General features: G+C 41.2%; 1 protein-coding gene across 1 annotated transcript in view; it reads right to left on the reverse strand.

Moving 5' to 3' along the window:
• LOC138755409 (astacin-like metalloendopeptidase) overlaps positions 1–19,642 on the reverse strand; it is a 91,024-nt gene that overhangs the window by 70,551 nt on the left and 831 nt on the right. Inside the window, exons 4-5 of the mRNA XM_069921384.1 lie at positions 8,908–9,054; positions 2,609–2,726 (exon numbers count right to left, since the gene is read on the reverse strand). Coding sequence (XP_069777485.1) covers positions 2,609–2,726; positions 8,908–9,054 — 265 coding nt within the window. The remainder of the gene's footprint in view (positions 1–2,608; positions 2,727–8,907; positions 9,055–19,642) is intronic.

Raw genomic sequence — 19,642 nt, forward strand, 5'->3', positions numbered from 1 at the left:
TCTTTAATTTCCTTCCTTATTCCCTCTATTCCCTTTCACTCCCTTATTAATTCTTGTCTATACTCTATATATTTTCCTCTAAGTACGGATACATTCATGTATACACACTATATATATATATATATATATATATATACACACACATATACCTCTTTACACACATACATATAGTTCGTGGTCATTTTTACTCTCATTACATGTTTTCATCTCTCTGCTTGTTTTGTAGTTGTTCTGCAAATTTCCTTGCTTCCTCTGGATCCGGAAATAGTCTGTTTTGTTGCCCTGGAATAACTATTTTAAGTACCGCTGGGTACTTTAACATAAATTTATATCCTTTTTTCCATAAGATCATTTTTGCTGTATTGAACTCCTTCCTCTTCTTCAGGAGTTCAAAACTTATGTCTGGATAGAAAAAATTTTTTTGACCTTTGTATTCCAGTGGCTTTTTGTCTTCTCTTACTTTCTTCATTGCTTTCTCCAATATATTTTCTCTTGTTGTATATCTTAAGAATTTTACTAAAATGGATCTTGGTTTTTGCTGTGGTTGTGGTTTCGGGGCTAATGTTCTATGTGCCCTCTCTATTTCCATTTCTTCCTGTAATTCTGGTCTTCCTAGGACCCTGGGGATCCAATCTTTTATAAATTCTCTCATATTCTTGCCTTCTTCATCTTCCTTAAGGCCCACTATCTTTATATTATTTCTTCTATTATAGTTTTCTATTATATCTATCTTCTGAGCTAACAGCTCCTGTGCCTCTTTAACTTTTTTATTAGATTCTTCTAATTTCTCTTTTAAGTCCTCTACTTCCATTTCTACAATTATTTCTCATTCTTCCATATTTTCCACTCTTTTTCCTATATCTGATATGGTCATTTCCATTTTATTGATTTTTTCTTCTGCATTCTTAATTCTTCTTTTTATCTCATTAAATTCTTGTAATTGTCATTCTTTCACTGATTCCATATATTCTTTAAAAAAAGATACATCCATTGTCTTGCCTTTCTCTTCTTCTTTCACTTCTTTCTGTTCTTCTTCTTCTTCTTCCTCTGGGTTGACCATCTGTTGTTTCCTTGTTTTCTTTTTACCCTCTTCTTTCTTGTTGTCGTTATTCTCTGTGTTCTGCACCTGCTGCTGTGCTGCAGGTGTCTCTCTCAGCTGTGGAGATCGACTCCGCAGCTGTTCCCCCCTCCCATCAGTGTGTTTTTTTTTCATGCGCATCGCGCATGCACGAGGAGTTGCGCATGCGCGGTTGCGCACTTTTACTCGGCTATGCGAGCCATTTTTGTAGTCCCGAGCCCGGGACTTCCACTGACCTGCGGGAGCGGGCTTCTCTCTCCGCGGCGGGCCTCTTCGGACAGGTAAGGCCTTCACCTTCTTCTTCCGACGTCTTTCCTTCTTCTTTTCTTCCCATTGTTTTTGGTTTTTCTTTCTTCGCTGCCATTTTCTCCACACTTTTACTTTTACTTTGTTTTGATTTTTATGTTTGTGCCTTTGCTTTTTCTCTATCTTTTTTCTACTTTTCTGGAGAGGGCTGGAGTTCCCCTACCGGCCACTACTCCATCACTTGACTCCTCTCCCAACAAGTTTAAAAAAAAAAATCCAGCATCAAGGCTTTGTAAAATATAAACTTTTACATCTAGATAAATTCCTTTATATGGTCTGTTAGCTTTACATCTTGCACTTAAATTTACTCACTCTGTTTCAGACATTGAGAATATGGAAAATATTTGAAAATTAATGACAGACAGCAAAATTAACCCATCATGCTAAAAAAATAAGCATTGTCAAGAATGTCAAGAAACGCGAAATGTAAAAAGACAAAAATTAACCCCAGTTTGCATTTATTTTGTTTTCATTTCCCCCCCACAAGTGTCAGTTTTATCCTATATCTTGGATTTTGTTTTGTGATTTCCATAAAAATGAATTTTCATAACCTGATCAACAATAAAATGAGGATTGCTGGTATACCTCTTTCTAAATGTGGTGATATGACCACCAGCCTACTTCAGGGGGCAATCTCTGTACCTGCAGGAAGACCACCTAAGGGGCTGACTTCACCTGGCCGGCTGTCAATCAACCAACCCGAATATAAATCTGAGCTGGCCCCTCCTGAGCCAGTCACACGGAGAGCCACCAAGGCATGAACTGGTGTTCAGTCTTTTACTGGAATAAACCCTGTTGTAGTCATTTCCGAATTTGTGCTTGCTTGCTGCTACCTCAGTGCACCACACTAAACTCATTTTTCCTTAATGTGCCAGTTTTTAACCTTGAATCAACTACTCTCATCCCTGTTTAATTAAACATTTTAGATGTCAATCATGTTGACACCTAAGAGACAAAAAAATTCACTTTGTTTTAAAAGCTGAAAATAACTAAATCTCTGAGGAAAAGATAAATAAAATGTGAAATAAAAGATGTTTTAGACAGGAATTTCCACCATAATTTAAATCCAAAAATATATTTTCAATAACTATTTTTGTTTCCTTTTCTGTTATATACAGCTAAGATTGAGCTTATTATCTTTGAACATTTCCTTATAATGTTTGCTAAATAAATAGTCACAAACTGAGGAATCTGAATTCATAATAGACACACTTATACACTTACCCTATCCCATCAATAAATTCAAGATAGGACACCTCCTTTGTTCTGTATTTAAACCTGATGCACGTCAAAGACTCAAACTCAGATATAGCAGCAATTATTAATGCTTTCTCAGCACTCTCTGTAGAAAAATGGCCAAACACATTTTAATAATTAAAACATCTTTATATACAGTATTAGTGAATACATGGCAAATATAAAGCCATATGCTGATTTGGTTTGTGACAGAGTATATAGAGGTATTTGGGAGATAAATTGGGAAAGATTTGTTAGAGCCAGTCACATACAAACACTTTAAAACACAATTTTTGCAGGAGCTTTTGCAAGAGGCTCAGATTCATGATGGACTGTCATTTGCAAAAGACAACAAATGTAACAACAGGCAGTAGCAGCTTTGTCTGGAAAACAGAACTTATTGTATGGAGAGTCATGTGATCTTTGCAGGCAGAGAGCAGAAAAAAGAGGCTTTGCTCTCGAGAGATGAGGGAGTGAGAGTGAGAGAGACACAGACATCAGTTCCAGAAGGACAAGCTGGCAAGCTTTGGAAGATGGCCTGTCAAAAGAGAGGACTGGCTATCTGGTGTTTCCCTTGGAATAGGAGAAACAGAAAGGAACTCTATGCTGACCTGAAAGAAGAAAAACTCTCTCTCTGAAAACCACCAAGAACCCTTCTGAGTGGTAACCATTTACCTGTTAAGCACCAAAGCCTGGTGAACTTTATTAATGTTAACTTCTGTGCACAGTACAAGAATTGCCTGCAACCGGTGAGATTGGACTATGAACCAAAGAACTTTGCTGAACTTACATACACACACACACATGCGTTTAGCATCAGAGGGGGGTTAAGTAGGTTAGGTGAGTCAATAGAGATAAGTTAAAGTTTGATTCTATTTTCATGTTCAAAGATAATTAAAAGCAACTTTTGTTTAAGTAACCCTCTGTCATGGTGCATATCTATTGCTGCTGTGTTTTGGGGTCCTTTGGACTCGTAACAGGTTATTGCTCAATTATTGTCAAGTCAAAAATTTAAAAAAACTCCTGTCACACCAAAACTGTAAGCAACAACTTTATTCAACTTAATGGACTTTACCGTGACAGAGTTTCCAAGCCAAGCAAGTATTTTGTGGAAATGTTCAGATTTCTGCACTAAAATATTGGGTTTCAAAATATTGAGGTATGGCTTCATTTGACTTACTTCGATCCTAAATTCTTTGTAAACAGTAAAAGTGGTCAACAGGAGGGACACTACATGATGATTCTGCATCAGGATTATTTTGCATTTCATTTCAGACTCAAATTCGAGTTAATGTGCCAGAATGTGAACAACATTAATGGAAGCCACTTTCAGGAACATTTCATTTTATCTGGTTATTTAATTTGAAAAAAAAAACTTCACAATTTCAATCTTATTGGTCTAACTCCAAATTTCAGATGCAACATTGCTTTAGATTTTCCCAACAGGCGAAAAAAAAATTTCTGAATCACATTCTATTGTCATTTATCATTCAGATTATTTCAAAACACTTACAGATGCAAACCAAGTTTCTTCAAACCTTACAATTAATTTCCTCCATTTAATCAGCATCGGTCAAGGCTTACATATAGAAAATATGTCACCTATAATTTTACATATTTCTCGGCCTTTGATGCTCCAGAGAAAACAATTTCAGTGAAGTAGCAGATGGCAAAGCTTCACTCCCAGAGGAACCCAAGGCCTTCTATGCCTGATTTGACAACAGTAACAGTGAAGAACCACCTCCCCACATCCCCTGATGATCCCATCCTGTCCGTATCTGCTGCCTTCAGGAGAGTGAATCCAAGGAAAGCATCTAGCTGGATGGAGCACCTGGCCAAGTATTAAAAATTTGTGCTGACCAACTTATCAATGTATTTATGGATATCTTTAATATCGCATTCCAGCATTGCATAATACCCACCTGTTTCAAACAGGATTCTATCATACCGGTGCCCAAGAAGAATGGAGTAACTATCAAAAGTGATGAAGTGTATGGAAAGGGTGTTGTTGAAGCATATCAGCTCCTGTCTTTGGGTGACATGGATATATTCCAGTTTGCCTATCGTAGGTTCTAAGGTGGATGCCATCTCACTGGCTCTACACAAAGACCTGGAATGCCTGGATAGTAAAGATGCATTCATTAGGATGCTCTTTATCAACTACAGTTTTGTATTTAACACCATTGTCCCCTCAAACTGATCGACAAACTCCAAGATCTGAAGACTCAACAGCCCACTGTATAATTGGATCATGGCTTTCCTCACCTCCAGACCATAGTCAATGGGGATTGGTGAGAAATCACCTCCACAATCTCCATCAGTACTGGAGCACCACAGAATTGCGTTCTTAGCCACCTGCTCTACTCATTTTACACTTACGACTGTGTGCCTCAGTACAACAATAACACCATCAACACATCTGCTGAGGATACCACAATAATCAGTTGTATAAATAAAGGTGATGAGTCAGTATACAGGAGAGAGATTGAAAACTTGGTTGAATGGTGCACTAACAACAACCTTGCATTCCAAAACGAAGGAACTGATTGTTGTCTTCAGGAAAGCAAAGCCAGAGGTATATAATCCAGTAATCACTGGGAGAGTTAGAGGTGGAGAGGGCGAGCAAATTTAAATTATTGGAGTGTAACTACCTTGGAGAATCTTTCCTGGAACCAACACACTAAAGGCATCATGAAGAAAGCACATCAGCACCGCTACTTCATAAATTCATGGAGGTTTGGTATCAAACCAGAGATCCTAGCAAATTACTAGATATGAGGTGCAAAGTGTGCTGACCAGCTGCATCATGGTCTGGTATGGGGACACTAATACCCCTGAGCATAAATTCCTCCAAAAGGTAGTGGGCATAGCCCAGGACATTACAGGCAAAACCCTCCTCACTATCGAAAACATTTGCAGGGAAGGCTGCTGTCGGAGAGCAGCAGCAATCATGAAGGATCCACACCACTCAATATACTCTCTGTTCTCGCTGTTACCATCAGGAAAGAGGTATAGGTACCACAAGATTCACACCATCAGATTCAGGAACTGCTATCCCTCCACCATCAGACTCCTCAACAACAAACTCAATCAGGGACTCATTTAAGGACTCTTACTTGTGCACCTTATTGATTTTTAAAAATTCTTTGTGTATTGCAGAATTTGTTAACATCTGTTATTTGTTTACAGTTATTTGTTTACATGTATATCCTGAGTACAGTTTTTTTTGCACTACCAATAAGTGAAAATTCTGCCTCACTGCAGAAAAAGAATCTCAGAGTTGTATGTAATGTCATGTATGTACTTTGACAATAAATCTGAAACCAATTTCTTTTCCAACCTCTCCTTATAACTAACACTTTCTTTTATTCACGTGGCAGCCTGGTGAACATCTTCTGCATCTTCTCAAAAGCCGTGATCTTCCTTGTTCTTATAAGGAAGGTAAGAGCGAAACAATGGTTGCGATAAGAAGGGCTGAATGGCCTGTTTTCTGCCTGTAGCTTTCTATTATGTAACTTCAAGCATTTGTTTTGCAGTCATGGGTGTTGAGGGACTGAGTTGTCTACTGTTGCCATTTCCTTTCCTTGTTGGCTTTCTGATGGAACTATTCCAGAGGATTATGAGCTACTGATTTTCATTGCATTGAGCAGCTGTGTATCTCCCTAACACCCCCCCCCCCCCCACATCCAACATGATCTACCTGGATCACTGTCTGAAAAGGGGATGGGAAAAATCACTGAGGACTTCTACCACCCCAGCCTCTCTCAGCTACTCCCATTAGGAAAGAGATACAGGAGTATCAGAGTCAGCTCCACCAAGTTGAGAAACATCTTCCCATGGGCAGTGAGAATGCTGAATGAGCTGCTCACTCTAACCACCGAGAGACTCCACTATTTAGTAAACCATATTTATTTATATATTTGTCCTGCATATATTTTGCTTGTCTGTACATGTGTTATGCTGTGTGAGGAGCGGAGAATGCTATTTCTTCCAGTTGTACCTGTGAAATTGGATGATAAATTTGAACGATTCAGAACCTAGTCAACATTTTGAGTTTCGTGTGCTTGTTTTGAGAATATTTTACTTGTATTTATTTGTTTGTTTTCTGGGGGGAGGGGTGAATTTGAGCATTGCCGACAAGACCAGCATTTAGTGCCCATCCCTAATTACCCTGAACAAATGGGATATTTCGAGCAAAGATGAACCTTTAGTGTTGTTGCGTAGAGTTCCAGGTTTATATCAGGCGACAATGAAGGTATCGCAATACATTCCAAATCATAATGGGTGGCATTGGAAAATAATATGCAGGTGATAGTTTCCTTTTTCAGCTTGCAAACATCACATACAAATGTGGGAGGTTTTGGAGAAGATTAAATGAGCTATTGCAGCATCTTTTGCAGAAGGTATATCCTGCATTTATTGTGAGCTGTCAGGAGACAGATTGAATGTTTTAGTGATCTGGATGAGGTACAATCAAATAATTCCTTTTGATTACCATGAGAGTCAAATGTTGCTGGAGCTCCCTTCAACATGCCATACGAAATGTACACTATCAGACTCCTGATTAGTCCTTTGTAGATGGCAGAAAGACTTTGCCAAGATGCAAGTTACCACTCATTTATGACCTGCTCTGCTATGCTAACTGCATTGCCAAGTTAAATGGCTTTTGACAAATACACATCCAGTTTACTTTCTGGTCATGTTGACTCTCACCACAGCACCTAGCCTCCTCCTACCAAAAAGGATACAATGAAAGGAGACACAGAATGATAATGCCACTGAACACACCTTTAGGAGGATATTAATGCCTGGTACTTTTGTAATATGAGTAAACATTTGTAATTTATCAACCCAAGAGTTTGCAAGTGACTGGGAGAAAGCCATGCCCAAATATTAAGCCAAGATGCCAGGTAGTTCATCTGGTTCTATTCTTGATGTGTAATTTGATTCTCTGTACCCTCATGGCTATGTAGCCATGTTCATCTTCAACTTAATCTACAAATTCATTGATACCATCATTTTTAGTTGAATAACTGGAGATGATGAGACAGAATGCAGATTGAGAATCTCATTAGGTTGTGCGAGAACAATGGTCTTGTTCTCAACATCACCAACAGCAAGGTTAATTTTGATGGAACAGAGGTGAAGAGTTCCTTAAAGTCCCTATTTCAGAAGATCTCTCCTGGAGTCAGTGAGGCAACCTACTTTCGAAGGATTGTTGAATTCTCTATCAAACTTCTTTAAGTGTACTTTGGAAAGTATACTGACTAGTTGCCTCACAGCCTGGTTTGGGAACTTAAATGCCCAGGAACACAGGCTGGAGAAGATAGCAAACATAGCCAGGTCCTTCATAGTTCTTTATCTTCCACCTATGTGAGGCACTGCCTCAAGAAGGCAGTCAACATCATAAAGTACCTCCATCAACCTTGGCATATCCTCTTCTCATTGCAACCTTTGGACAGAAGGTACAGAAGCCTGAAGACAAGCAAAGGCTCAAGAAATTTCTTTTTAACATCTACCAGACTCTTAACACTAATAATCGACTGCTCCAACACCACCAAAGGACAGTTTGAACTATAACACTAATCATCGACTGCTCCAACACCACCAAAGGACAATTTGAACTATAACACTAATCATCGACTGTTCCAACACCTCAAAAGGACTGTTTGAACTATTGAAGTCACTTTTTTTTGAACAAGGATAATTGAACATTTATACATCTTTTGTATTTATTCTCTTTTGAATTCAAATTATGCATACTATTGTAGTCTTCTTTCACTTACAATTAAGAATTTCAGTGCATATGTACATTGAACAATATCTTTGACAATAAACTGATTTTTGTAGTTTTTGATACAATTGATTTGTCATTTCAGAGAGCATCAATTGTATAATTTCCAACCACACAGTATGTAACTTAACATTCCCCAAGTCTCTCATATTAACAAAGTTCTTAATAGTTTTGGATCATCATCTATACCAGAAAAAAATCTTAAATATTGTAAGTCTGAAATGAAAACTGAAGATGCTGTAAACTCACTGATCTCAATGATGAATATCTCTAGCATTTCTTTGAACTTATCCCCGAGAATCTTTTTAGGAAATAAGTTTTTCTTGTATCTTCAATTTTCCCAACAGCAAAATCATCAAACTCCAAAAAATCTTGTGCAGTGCTGTGCTTTTTATCATTCACATTAATAGAAAAAAAAACCACATTGAATTAAAATTAAACTAAAGTAATTGGTTTTGTGAATAGTAAGATTAGCCAAATTTAAATTACTTACTATAATTTGATTTGAAAGCATAGGGTATATAAATATGCTTATTTTGTAAGGAAGGCCATAAACAACTCTTGTGACCGGCTGAACAATCAGTATTTGGCTGCTCTCGATAATCACCAATTAGCACATCTTGCAAGGCACTGACATTTACTAGAAAATGAGAATGTGAAATTAAATTAGGCATAACTAATATTATTAATTGTTTGCATCATTTTCTTTACATTTTTATTTTATCTGTATAAAAGTAAACAATATTGTTACAATTATCAAGATAGCACACTTTGAAACTCAACAGATTACACCAAAACATATTATAGTAATACCCCCTGTATCTGGCACCTATGCGGATTTGTAGATGCCGGATAAGTGAATTTGCTGGTTGCTTGAGATTGCATCTTATATGATTGGTGAACTAACCATGAGGGGGGTGCCAATTTTAAACTTTTGCATTTTTTAACCTATTTATTTTCACAACTGGTTGCTTGAATTCCAGATAAAGGGGATTTTACTGCAATTGGAAAAATGGCATTATTCAAGCCTGCAATTAGTTAGAGGATAATATTCCTCTTTTGGTATTCCTTGCAGAGGAGCATTCATCTGCATCTAGCATCTATCTGGATATTGTGAACCTTAAAGAGACAAAAATGAGATTACTCTTTTTCCAAGACCATTTTAATTAATTTGACTAAAAAGGAAAACACAAATGGTAATTTTAACAGTGGCTAAACAGAGATGGAATGGTGCAAAATGTATACTTTTTTGTGTTCTCTGAGCTCATAAATAATAAAAACATCTTAAGTGAGAAAATGTTAGATGCTCAACAGATAAGATAGCTATGAAAAGAGAAAGTTAACATTTCAGATGAAAGACTATACATCAACTCTATTTTTGTTGCAGCGAGCACGACGAATAGATGAATAGGACAAAGGGACATTGCTGTGGTTTAATTTCCCATCCCATGTTAATCTATCTGTCTCTAGTCTTCTACATTGTTCCATTTGGGCCCCTTGTAAGCCTAAGAACCAACACCCCATGTTCCATATTGGCACATTGCAACTTGAAGGAGACCATATCAAATTCAACAATTTCAAGCAACTTATTTTCCTTTGTTGCATTAGAACTGACTAGTTCTGCTGCAAGGCTATCATCTTCAAAATTAATTTGGCTTTTCTCTCCCTAAAAGATTGTTTTGTACTTAATGCTGAGTTTCTTCATTGTTTGAAACTTCATTCATGTAGGCAAGTGAATTGTACTGCTTTATGTTCCAGACATGTGCCTTTTATAAAATGAAAAGGCTTTGCGGTGATAATAGCTGAGTCACTAGTTAGTCTTTAACCTTATTCTCGTAACTAGTTTTATATGGCTTGTCCAGTTGAATTTCTGATTAAAGGTGACCCCTGTGAGATTTCTGGTGGAAGATTCAATGTCATTAAATAACAAGGAGAGATAGTTAAACATTTCCGATGGAGATGGTAACTGTCAGTTTTGTAGCACAAGTGTTGTCCCTTACATGCTACATCATCCAGGTCCAGCTGCAAGCAGGCATGGATTATTTCATTTGCTGAGGACATACTAATGGAACTGGAAATGCAGAGTTAAGATACGTCTATTGTCAATTGCATATACACAAGACTTGAAGAGATATTCTACTCAAACCTATTGAAACAGATCAATTCTGAGAAATGGAAGGAAAACCATTGTGAATGAGAAATAGACCACAATTTTTCAAGTTATTAGATGCAAAAGAGTTAACATGGAGAGCAAATGTATTCAAGGTTTTGTAGCACTGCTAAAGACAGAGCTGCTGAAATAAATGGTGTCCACACCAAGCAAGTAACCAGTAACTTTCATTTATTCAAACCATGGTCGCTCCTTTTTGGGGAGGTGACAGGCTCACGGGAGTGATGTCATAATGCTGCTGTGAGGCCTGGCCGTTCCCCTGACAACCTGCTCCTGCAGCCTGGAACTTCTGCACAGAGACCCTGTGCCCTGCCACGCTGGCTGTTCGATATGGCAATTTGGCCCCACCCCCCCAGAATTGCAGTCTTTTGGTGAAGTTTGGGAGATTGACTTTGGGCAGGCACCCCCGGCGCTGTAGTGTAGAGACTGGGAAAAGCTCTGAACAGTCCACGTGGGCTTTCTTGAGGTGGTCAACTCTAAACATGTCATGCCTGCCTCCAATATCGAGAGAATATACAACCTATCTTCTCAGTACCTTGAAAGGCCCTTTGTAAGGTCAATGCTGGGGGTTACCTGGTTTGCCTCATCTTAGAAAGACAAAGTCCATGACTTTGAGTTCTTGTGGGATGTGGCTGGTTGGCGTCCCGTGGGTGGTGGTAGGATGTGGACAAGGGTAGGCGGTGTGGTTTCTCAGCCGCTGTAGGACATCCAGGGCATTCAGTGGCGGTCCTGTAGAGTCGGAATGGATGTTGCCTGGGATAGAGAACAATGCGCCATAGACCATTTCCTCCAATGTGGGGAGGCCCTCTTTAGGTGCTGTGCGGATCCCCAGCAGGATCCATGGGAGTTCATCCATCCAATTGGGCCCATGCAGGTGTGATTTGAGGACTGCTTTTAGATGGCAGTGAAAGCGCTCTTCTAGCCCATTGGATTGGGGACGGTAGGGGGTTGTGTGGTGTAGCTGGCTGCCGCAGAATTTGGCCATGGTTGCCCAGAGGGAAGAGGTAAACTGGGCTCTCCAGTCCAAAGTTATGTGGAGACACCAAAATGGACAACCCACTGTGAGGTTAAGGCTCTCACATAGGCCTTCTGGTTGCAAAGGTAAAGCAGGCCTTTACTGGTACAAACCACCAAGGCCACTAATGATGTCTGGCCTGCACATTTTCCAGCATCGGACTAGGTTGGCTACCTGAAAATGTGCAGGGTGGTACACACTGCTGAGCATTGTGGCTCCACCAATGCTGGTAGTAGCAGTACCCTGCTGTTTTCTCGCTGTGGTTGCCACGTTGTGGCTGGGTTGCTGCGATGGCCGCTATGGTAGCCAAGGTTTGTGCTGTTGCTCCTACTACGCAAATGGGCTGCATGTGGATGGCGTCAGGTTGCTAAGTGTGGAAAAGCTGGTCTGCTCCTCTCACCACGAGGTGTGGTTTGACAAGGTCCATGTTGGAGATAGCAGCGGCAACATGGACAGGCAACTTGGAAGGAACAGGGCCTCAAACAGGAAGCACTTTGTATGTCCATCTGCAAGGGTCACTAACTCCTGCACTAGTTCTGAGGGGTTGCACACCTAGGCCCTGTGTGTTAAGCATGCTTACGGTCCGTTCGTGCCAGGTAAATTCAAATGACTCAAGCAAAAACCCTTTAAATATTGTGTACTTGCTGTCCACGGGTGGGTTGTTGACAAATGGGGTGACTTTCGCTGCTGTGGAGGGATCCAGAGCACTGACCACGTGCCAGAACTGTGTCCTCAGCTGTTATTCCTCACAGGGTGAACTGTGATTCTGTAAGTTGCAGTCAGCTGCGAGGCTGGTTTGCCCAGAATGGTGGGAAGTAGATGCTTACGGCGTAAACTGCCATGGGATTCAACTTGCTGCATATCATGAGTTCTAAAAACTTTAGAACCTGTTTGGGGTTACCACTGTAGCACTTTAAAAGGCAGAGTTACTGAAATAAATGCTGTCCACATCAAGCAAGTAAACTAGTAACTGGCATTTATTCAAACCCCATGTTCCTTTTTAGGGGAGTGACAGGCTCACAGGAGTGATGTCATAAGGCTGCTGTGAGGCCTGGCCATTCCCCTGGCAATGTGCTTCTGCACCTAAAACTTCTGTGTGGTGGGGGTTAAAGCCCCTGTGCCCGCCGCGCTGGCTGTTTGCCTTGGCGACCTGGCCCACTACACCTTCTACTATGTGCTTCAAGCTACAATGATAATATCAATGTGCTATATTCAATTGAAATATATAGCCCTTTCTGGTCACCACATCACAAGAAGAATATGGACTAGGGTGCAGGTTTACCAGGATGTTGCCTGTTTTAGAGGCCATGAATTATGGGGAATGACTAGACAAATTTGGGTTGATTTCTCAGGAGCAAGGGAGACCTAATAGAAATTTATAAATTCATGAGAGGCATTGATAGAATGAATTGTCAGAATCTATTCCAGAAGGTAAAAGTGTTACAGACAAGAGGATGTAGTTAAGGTGAGGAGAATGAAGTTCGTACAAGATGTGATGGCAAATATTTTACAGAGTGGTTGGTGCCTAGATCAGACTGCCTAGAGTAGTGGTGGAAGCAGATACAATAGTAGCATACAAGAAGCTTCTCAATATACGAGTTTGGCACTTGAACCCAGTAATCAACTGCCAATTTACCGCTTCACCTGCCAGTGTGAATGTTCCTGAACTGATGTGGGGTGGGGGGGGTGCAATTTGACCTGCGAATTAACCGCCTTGGGAAGGTAGCCCCTTCACACTAGTCCAAGTAATTAACAGCTAACTTATCGGTTAAGGCTCAAGTGTGAAAGCGTCAAATCACGCTGGGTATGAACTGGCTAGGTAGGTTGTATCATCCCCGGGGTCATCTGATGCCTATGTGCCTATTAGCCCAGAGTGAAAGGGATATGGACTATCCAGGGACAAAGTAGTGATGCATTGATGACATTTTTGCATGAGTGCAGGAACGTGAAGGAAACAAAAGATTAAAAAGGTATAAAAACTTTGACGACCTACAAAAACCTTTATAAATTTCTAAAGGACCATGGGAAAGTTGCAGAGAGAAAGAGGAAGAGCGCGCACGAGTAATGGCATACCTGCCCTCCCAGAATTCATGCAGCAGAGAAACCCCTCCACGAGTGCTCCATGCATACAGCCCTTTCTCTGCCACATGGAATTCTGGGAGGACAGGTCCGCCATCGCTCTTTCCTATGGACTTTATAAATTGTCTGCTATTTCTGCTACCACTTTCCCATGATCCTTTATATATTTATAAAGGCTTATATAGGTCAGCACAACAACAGGGGCTGAAGGGCTCATAGTGTGCTGTACATAATGATTAATTATGTTATGTTATAATTAAGCATGATTAATTTTGTTTAAATACATGATCATAATACATTGATCAGTGCTCAATGTGTCACTCAGACATCACCCGTGGAGGATAGACTCTCTTATCTCTGGGGATGCCTTGTGATGAGTATGAAAGGATGCGGTTCACAAATGGTCCAGTGTGAATAGCAAAAATGGCTTCTTTAACCAATTCGATGAATGGCCAATTTACTGGTTAGTGTGAAAAGAGCTATTGCCAATCTCTTTTGAATCGGCGTACCAGGTTTGTGAAAGGGATACCCGTATGCTGAGTACAATTAGTGAAGTGCTGATGACATTCTTTCATGCATGTAGGAACGTGAAGGAAACAAAAGATGTTCTTCCAAATAACAAAACTGATTTAAAAAAGCATCAACTTTCTATTCAATTTACTAAATTCACAATCCTGATCAATGTATTATAATCTTGTATTTAAATAAAATTATTCATGCTTAATTAAAACATAATTAAAAACAGTATGAGCCCTTCTGCCCATGATTTTGTTTGAATATTTATCAGTTTTCAAACTCAGTGATCAGCATTCATCAAAATACAGTCGTCATTTCTGTACAAGGTTTACCATCGAGTCCAAGCCCTTTTTCCACCCCTCCCTCCCCCCTTATCACACACAATAGATCACATACTACATTCAAGACGCAAACAAAGGTTAAAAACATAAATCAGGGGTATGCGGATCTGTTACGTCCTGGCGGCATGTAACCCACCCTATAACTGTGCACCTATGAAATTTAGATATGGTTTCCAAATTTTAAGGAAGGTACTGTGCTTTTTCCTGAGATCGTAGGTAATCTTCTCCAGGGGAATACAGCTCTGCATTTCTGCACGCAATGCTCAAGCTGGAGTCAGATTTCCAGTGCTATGGACTTCCTGGCTACCGCCAATGCGATCATTACAAATTGGAATTTAAATTTGGACAGATTTATTGTCCATCATATTTCCCGGCAGGAAAACTCTGGATCCTGTGGGAAATTTTTGACTACGATTTTGTCCAGGGCTTCACCCAGGTCCTTACCTTGGTACATATCCAGGTTGCGTGCTCTAAAGTTCCTGTCATAATGCCACATCTGAAGCATTGGACTGAGACATCTGATTTTGATTAGTTCAACTTTTGCGGCATCAGAATTAGCTGGTGAAGAAACTTGCACTGTACTGCGTGTAAATGATTGCCGTTATGTTGATCCGACACAGGTCTGACCAGCACCGCTTATCAATAGTTATTCCTAAGTCCGACTCCCACCTGTGCCTTGACTTGTCCAGGCCTGGTTTTGGCCCCCTTGCCTGAAGTAAGAAATACATTGCCAAAATAAACTTCCATGTGTTCCCTTTTGAATTAGGATCTCTATGTCACTGCATGCTGGTAGAGCCATAGTTGGCCCTAATTTCCCCCTTAGAAAAGATCATATTTGTAGATAGCAGTGGAACATCCTACTTGATAAATCACATTTATTTCTGAGCTGCTTAAACAATATTAGGTGCCACTGCTCATAACAGTCCTCTATGCACCGGATGCCATTACAATGCCAGGTGTCTAAGATCTTGAACTCACCATCCATGGGAGCAGTTTATTCAGAGCTAGGAGTGTTTTTGGAGACAGCCCCAGTTTGAACTCTATATGTTGATTGATTTTCTTCCAAATTAGGATTACTTGTTTTAATACGGGGCTACCTTTCTTTTCAGATAACAATTTAGCATTCCACTTGTAAATAAAGATCAATTTGTGTCAGGATGGTACATCTCCCCCCCCAAAGAGTGAGGTAATGTATCTTGATTGGGCTGCCCAATAATATTTCTTAAAGCCTGCCAATCGTAAACCGTCAAGACTGAAATCCCAAGTCAGTTCCTCTGTAAAGTCCACGGCCACCTTATAAAAATCTTTGCACATGAAAGAGCAATTTCTGAAACAATCCCCAAGGCAACACCACAGGCAATGTCTGAAAAGAGGCACTGAAGCCTCTCAACACATTCATTTTAACACAGTTAACTCTCTTCTGCTGCGAGAAAATCTTTGTGGGCCCTCTTCTCATTAGGGCCTTCTCTATATTATACGCTTGGAGTGTATTGTATTTTATTATTTGTCAGGATCCTGTAGTGTTCTTCTGAGCCTGACCTTTGGAAGGCCCGCTCTAGATTGGTAATTTCCTGCTTCAATTCCTCCACCTCCCTCATGTTCTCCTTTTTAACTGTTTTAGTGAACCCCATTATTTGACATCTCTAATACACTTTGAGGTATCCCACAGGATAAATTTGGCCCCACAGAACATGTCTATCTGTACCCTGACAAAACTACAGCTTCTTTAGTAGCAATGTTTTAGGGCACCACCTGTACAATGTATCCTGCTTATCTGGCATTTCTATAGTTAGTATCAGAGATGAATGATCTGAAAGAAGACTTGCTGCATATTCAATCTCCATGATCCTACCCTCTACGTCGGTCAAGTTTGTTCCCCTGTACTTCAGCAGCTCCACCTAATCTTTTCTTTCCAGCCAGCCAATCCAGCTTACTAGGGGATGACAAAGATAAAGGGATGAATAAAAAGGAAACAACATCCAACATCAGACATTGAAACAACTGACCAACCCTACACATGTCCCCCCTCCACGTCTTCGCAAACCTCCCTCTTCCCCTCATTGGTCACTGAATCCCCTACATCGTCACCACCCCCCCCATATTAAAGATTGTCTTTCACACCCATCTCTCTCTCTCTCTCTTCCCTAGCCACCTTCCCTGACCTTCCAGACCATTTTCCTTATTGTTTCTTCCCCTTTCTATTTTACATAGTTATTTACATTTTTAAATTTTATTATTTCATAAACATTATTTACACTCTTGTTGCAACTTGCCAGTTGCTTAACAAACTTTTGCACCTGAGAAAAAGTTTCTCTTTTCCCACTGTCTCCCCCCCATCATCACCAAGTACAAGATTGCCAAGTACTTAATTAAACACTCATACCCCTTTTGCTTTGTTGCCCTTTACAGTGGCTCTAATTCTTTTCTTTGATGCAGGAGGCTCCCACTTATATTGGGATAAAAGAATACTTTGTTGCCCTCCAGCTCCATCACCCCCCACCACCCCCCCCCCCCCACTTCCTGCTTTCGCCCCAGTGACTGCAGCTTTCAAATTTTTTTTTTGATCTTGGGATGGTGCAATAGCTCCACCAGTACCAAGCATGGTCTTTGTCTGGAACCCGGGCGTGCGAAAAGGACCTGTGCGCTCTCTCAATTTCTACTGATTTTCCTTCCCCAGGGCCTCAGGGAGCCAGCATTGAAGGAATGCTATGGAGTTTCTCCCCTCTATCCCTTCCTTTAGTCCCTTAGTTTTAATTATATTGTGTTGACAATAATTTTCAAGAATGTCAATTTTCTGCCATAAGTGCTCCCTGGTCACTTCCCATGCTGTAAGCTCTTTTAAAAAATGCCCTATCCTGTCCTCATTGTCCCCTATTCTTTCTTCCAATTCTGTCACCCTCCCTTGTAAAGCATTCAATACTAAGTGACATTTGTCCAGTTTGAAATTTAACTGGCCTGTTTTCTTGCTCGTTCAATGAGAGTCTTTTCTCTGTTTTCTCTATTGCTTCTAGAATCGTCCACAGTGAGAGATCCAAGTCCCCTCCTCCTTCCTGTCACCGCCATCTTGGCCACCTCATGCAGCCAGACGCCCTCCTCCTTCTCAATGGTACCGGCCTCCATGTCGCTCCTATTGCTCCTGGCATCCCTAGAAAAGCCTCTCGTGGTCTCGACCAGTTTTGTCATCTCAGGGCCATTGTTTCCTGCAGCCTTCCTCTTCCCCTACTTACTGCCCACTGGAGCTCGTTGTTCGGGTGGGGGGGAGGAGAGGGTTGCTGGATGAGCCGGCTGAGGTGTTTGTCATCTCCTCCCGCGCAGGGTGGAAGTCTCCCATGCCTTCCCGTGTGTTATAAGTGAAAGTTCGTGTGTTACAAGTGAAAGTTTGTGTGGGTCCCAAAGGTCAAGAACCAAACCAAGATTGAGGTACAAAGCACAAGTTTATTTTCAAGAGATGTAGATGGAATAATGGGATCTAAATGCTAAGTTAACTTAAACAAGGAGATGGATACGCACTGCAAGTAATGAGGGAAAACCAACAAATCTTAGGAAATGACACAAATAGACATAAAATAAACAATCAGTCAAGGTAACACTACGTGCCCCACCCCTTGACCTGTATGGACACGGCTCCAACTAACTGGCCTCAGGAATCGCTCCAACCCAATACAAAATGTGATACCACAAGGAGTCAAAAGAGAAAGAGAGCAAAGGAAAGCATAGTCCTTTTTAACCCTGCAGCAAGCATTGGGAGGCCAATCAATCACTCGGGGGCATGCTGGGCCTGTTGGCTGCTGTGACCAATGGTTCGAAGCCAAGTGCAGGGGCTCAGCAGGGGTCACCCCAGGTGCTTCACCTGGGCCAATTAGGTGAAGGTCAGAGCTAAGTCCAGGCAGGCTGCCTGGAGTCCAGTACCTGGTAATTTGAACAGGCCAGTTACAAGGGTCACTTGGGGCGAGTCCTGCCTTGATTGGGATGGTGTCCTTCTAATAGGAGCCTGGGAGCGCCACCACGTGGCAGCCACAATCTTTCCATTACACCTTGCCACCACCATACCCACAGTCAGGCTCTGAGCCTACTCTCTGCTGCCCATCGTTCATCTCAGGGTAACTGGCTTTGTTCCAGCCCTCCACCTGCACAATGTCTCCTGGCAACACCACTGGTTTTTGTCACTCTGCCAGGTGAGTGTTGAAGGCTTCCCTCAAGTCAGACTGGAGCCACTGATATCTAGCCCATCGAGGCTCCGGGCCCACTACCTTCAGTGCTCCCAGCGCAATTTTCCTGTAGTCAAGGTGGGCTGGCTCTGACCTCGCAGCTCGACGCTGCTCTGCTAGCTGTCTTCTGCTGATTGGGGTTCTTCCTTCCCATCCTCTTCTGGTAAGTACCTTGTTATTTACTTTTATGCTTTTGATGCCTTCTGAAGTGAATTTCTGGATGTTTTTACTTCGTCCTGGTCCAGGAACTCTCAGACACATCCTCCTATTTCTTTTGCATCACGTGACCCCTCTTCAGCCCACGATGTTGTGCCAACTATATAAACCTACGTGCATAATTTAATTATGGGGAAGGGGGAGGCTTCCTGTACATTTCTCAGTGGCGTATTGAGGGAAAACAGCACCTATGGCAAGCACTGAAATTGCACTCCCCACCCATTAAAACTTATACAAGCGTTGGAAAATGTTAACAGGGATAAAATGCACATAGTTTATAGCGAGCGTGGGAAAGTCGCAGCGGGTATGAAATACACGCACACACAATGAAGTGGGTATATACACCAATCAAGGATAGATAGATATGTCTGAGTGAGAGAGGAAAGGAAAGATGGGGTGAACAGGTGGAGAGGGAGAGTAGTGAGAGACTGTGAGCAGGCAAGGAACTAGCTGCCTTTTCTTTTAAAGCCTCTGTGTCCCAGTGTGCCTTGACATAATGAAAGGGCTGCATGAATGCAGTACTCATGAAGGGGTTTCTCTGCAGCATGGAATATGGGAGGGCAGGTCCACCATTGCTCGATGAGTCACTCAGGATGTTACCGCTGGAGGACAGGCACTCCTTTGCTCTGTGCAACTGTGAAAGGGCAAACAGAACCAGTTTCCTTTGGTCCAGTGTGAATAGC

This window comes from Narcine bancroftii, chromosome 1 (genome assembly GCF_036971445.1).
Source record: "Narcine bancroftii isolate sNarBan1 chromosome 1, sNarBan1.hap1, whole genome shotgun sequence".
In the NCBI taxonomy this organism is placed as follows: domain Eukaryota; kingdom Metazoa; phylum Chordata; class Chondrichthyes; order Torpediniformes; family Narcinidae; genus Narcine; species Narcine bancroftii.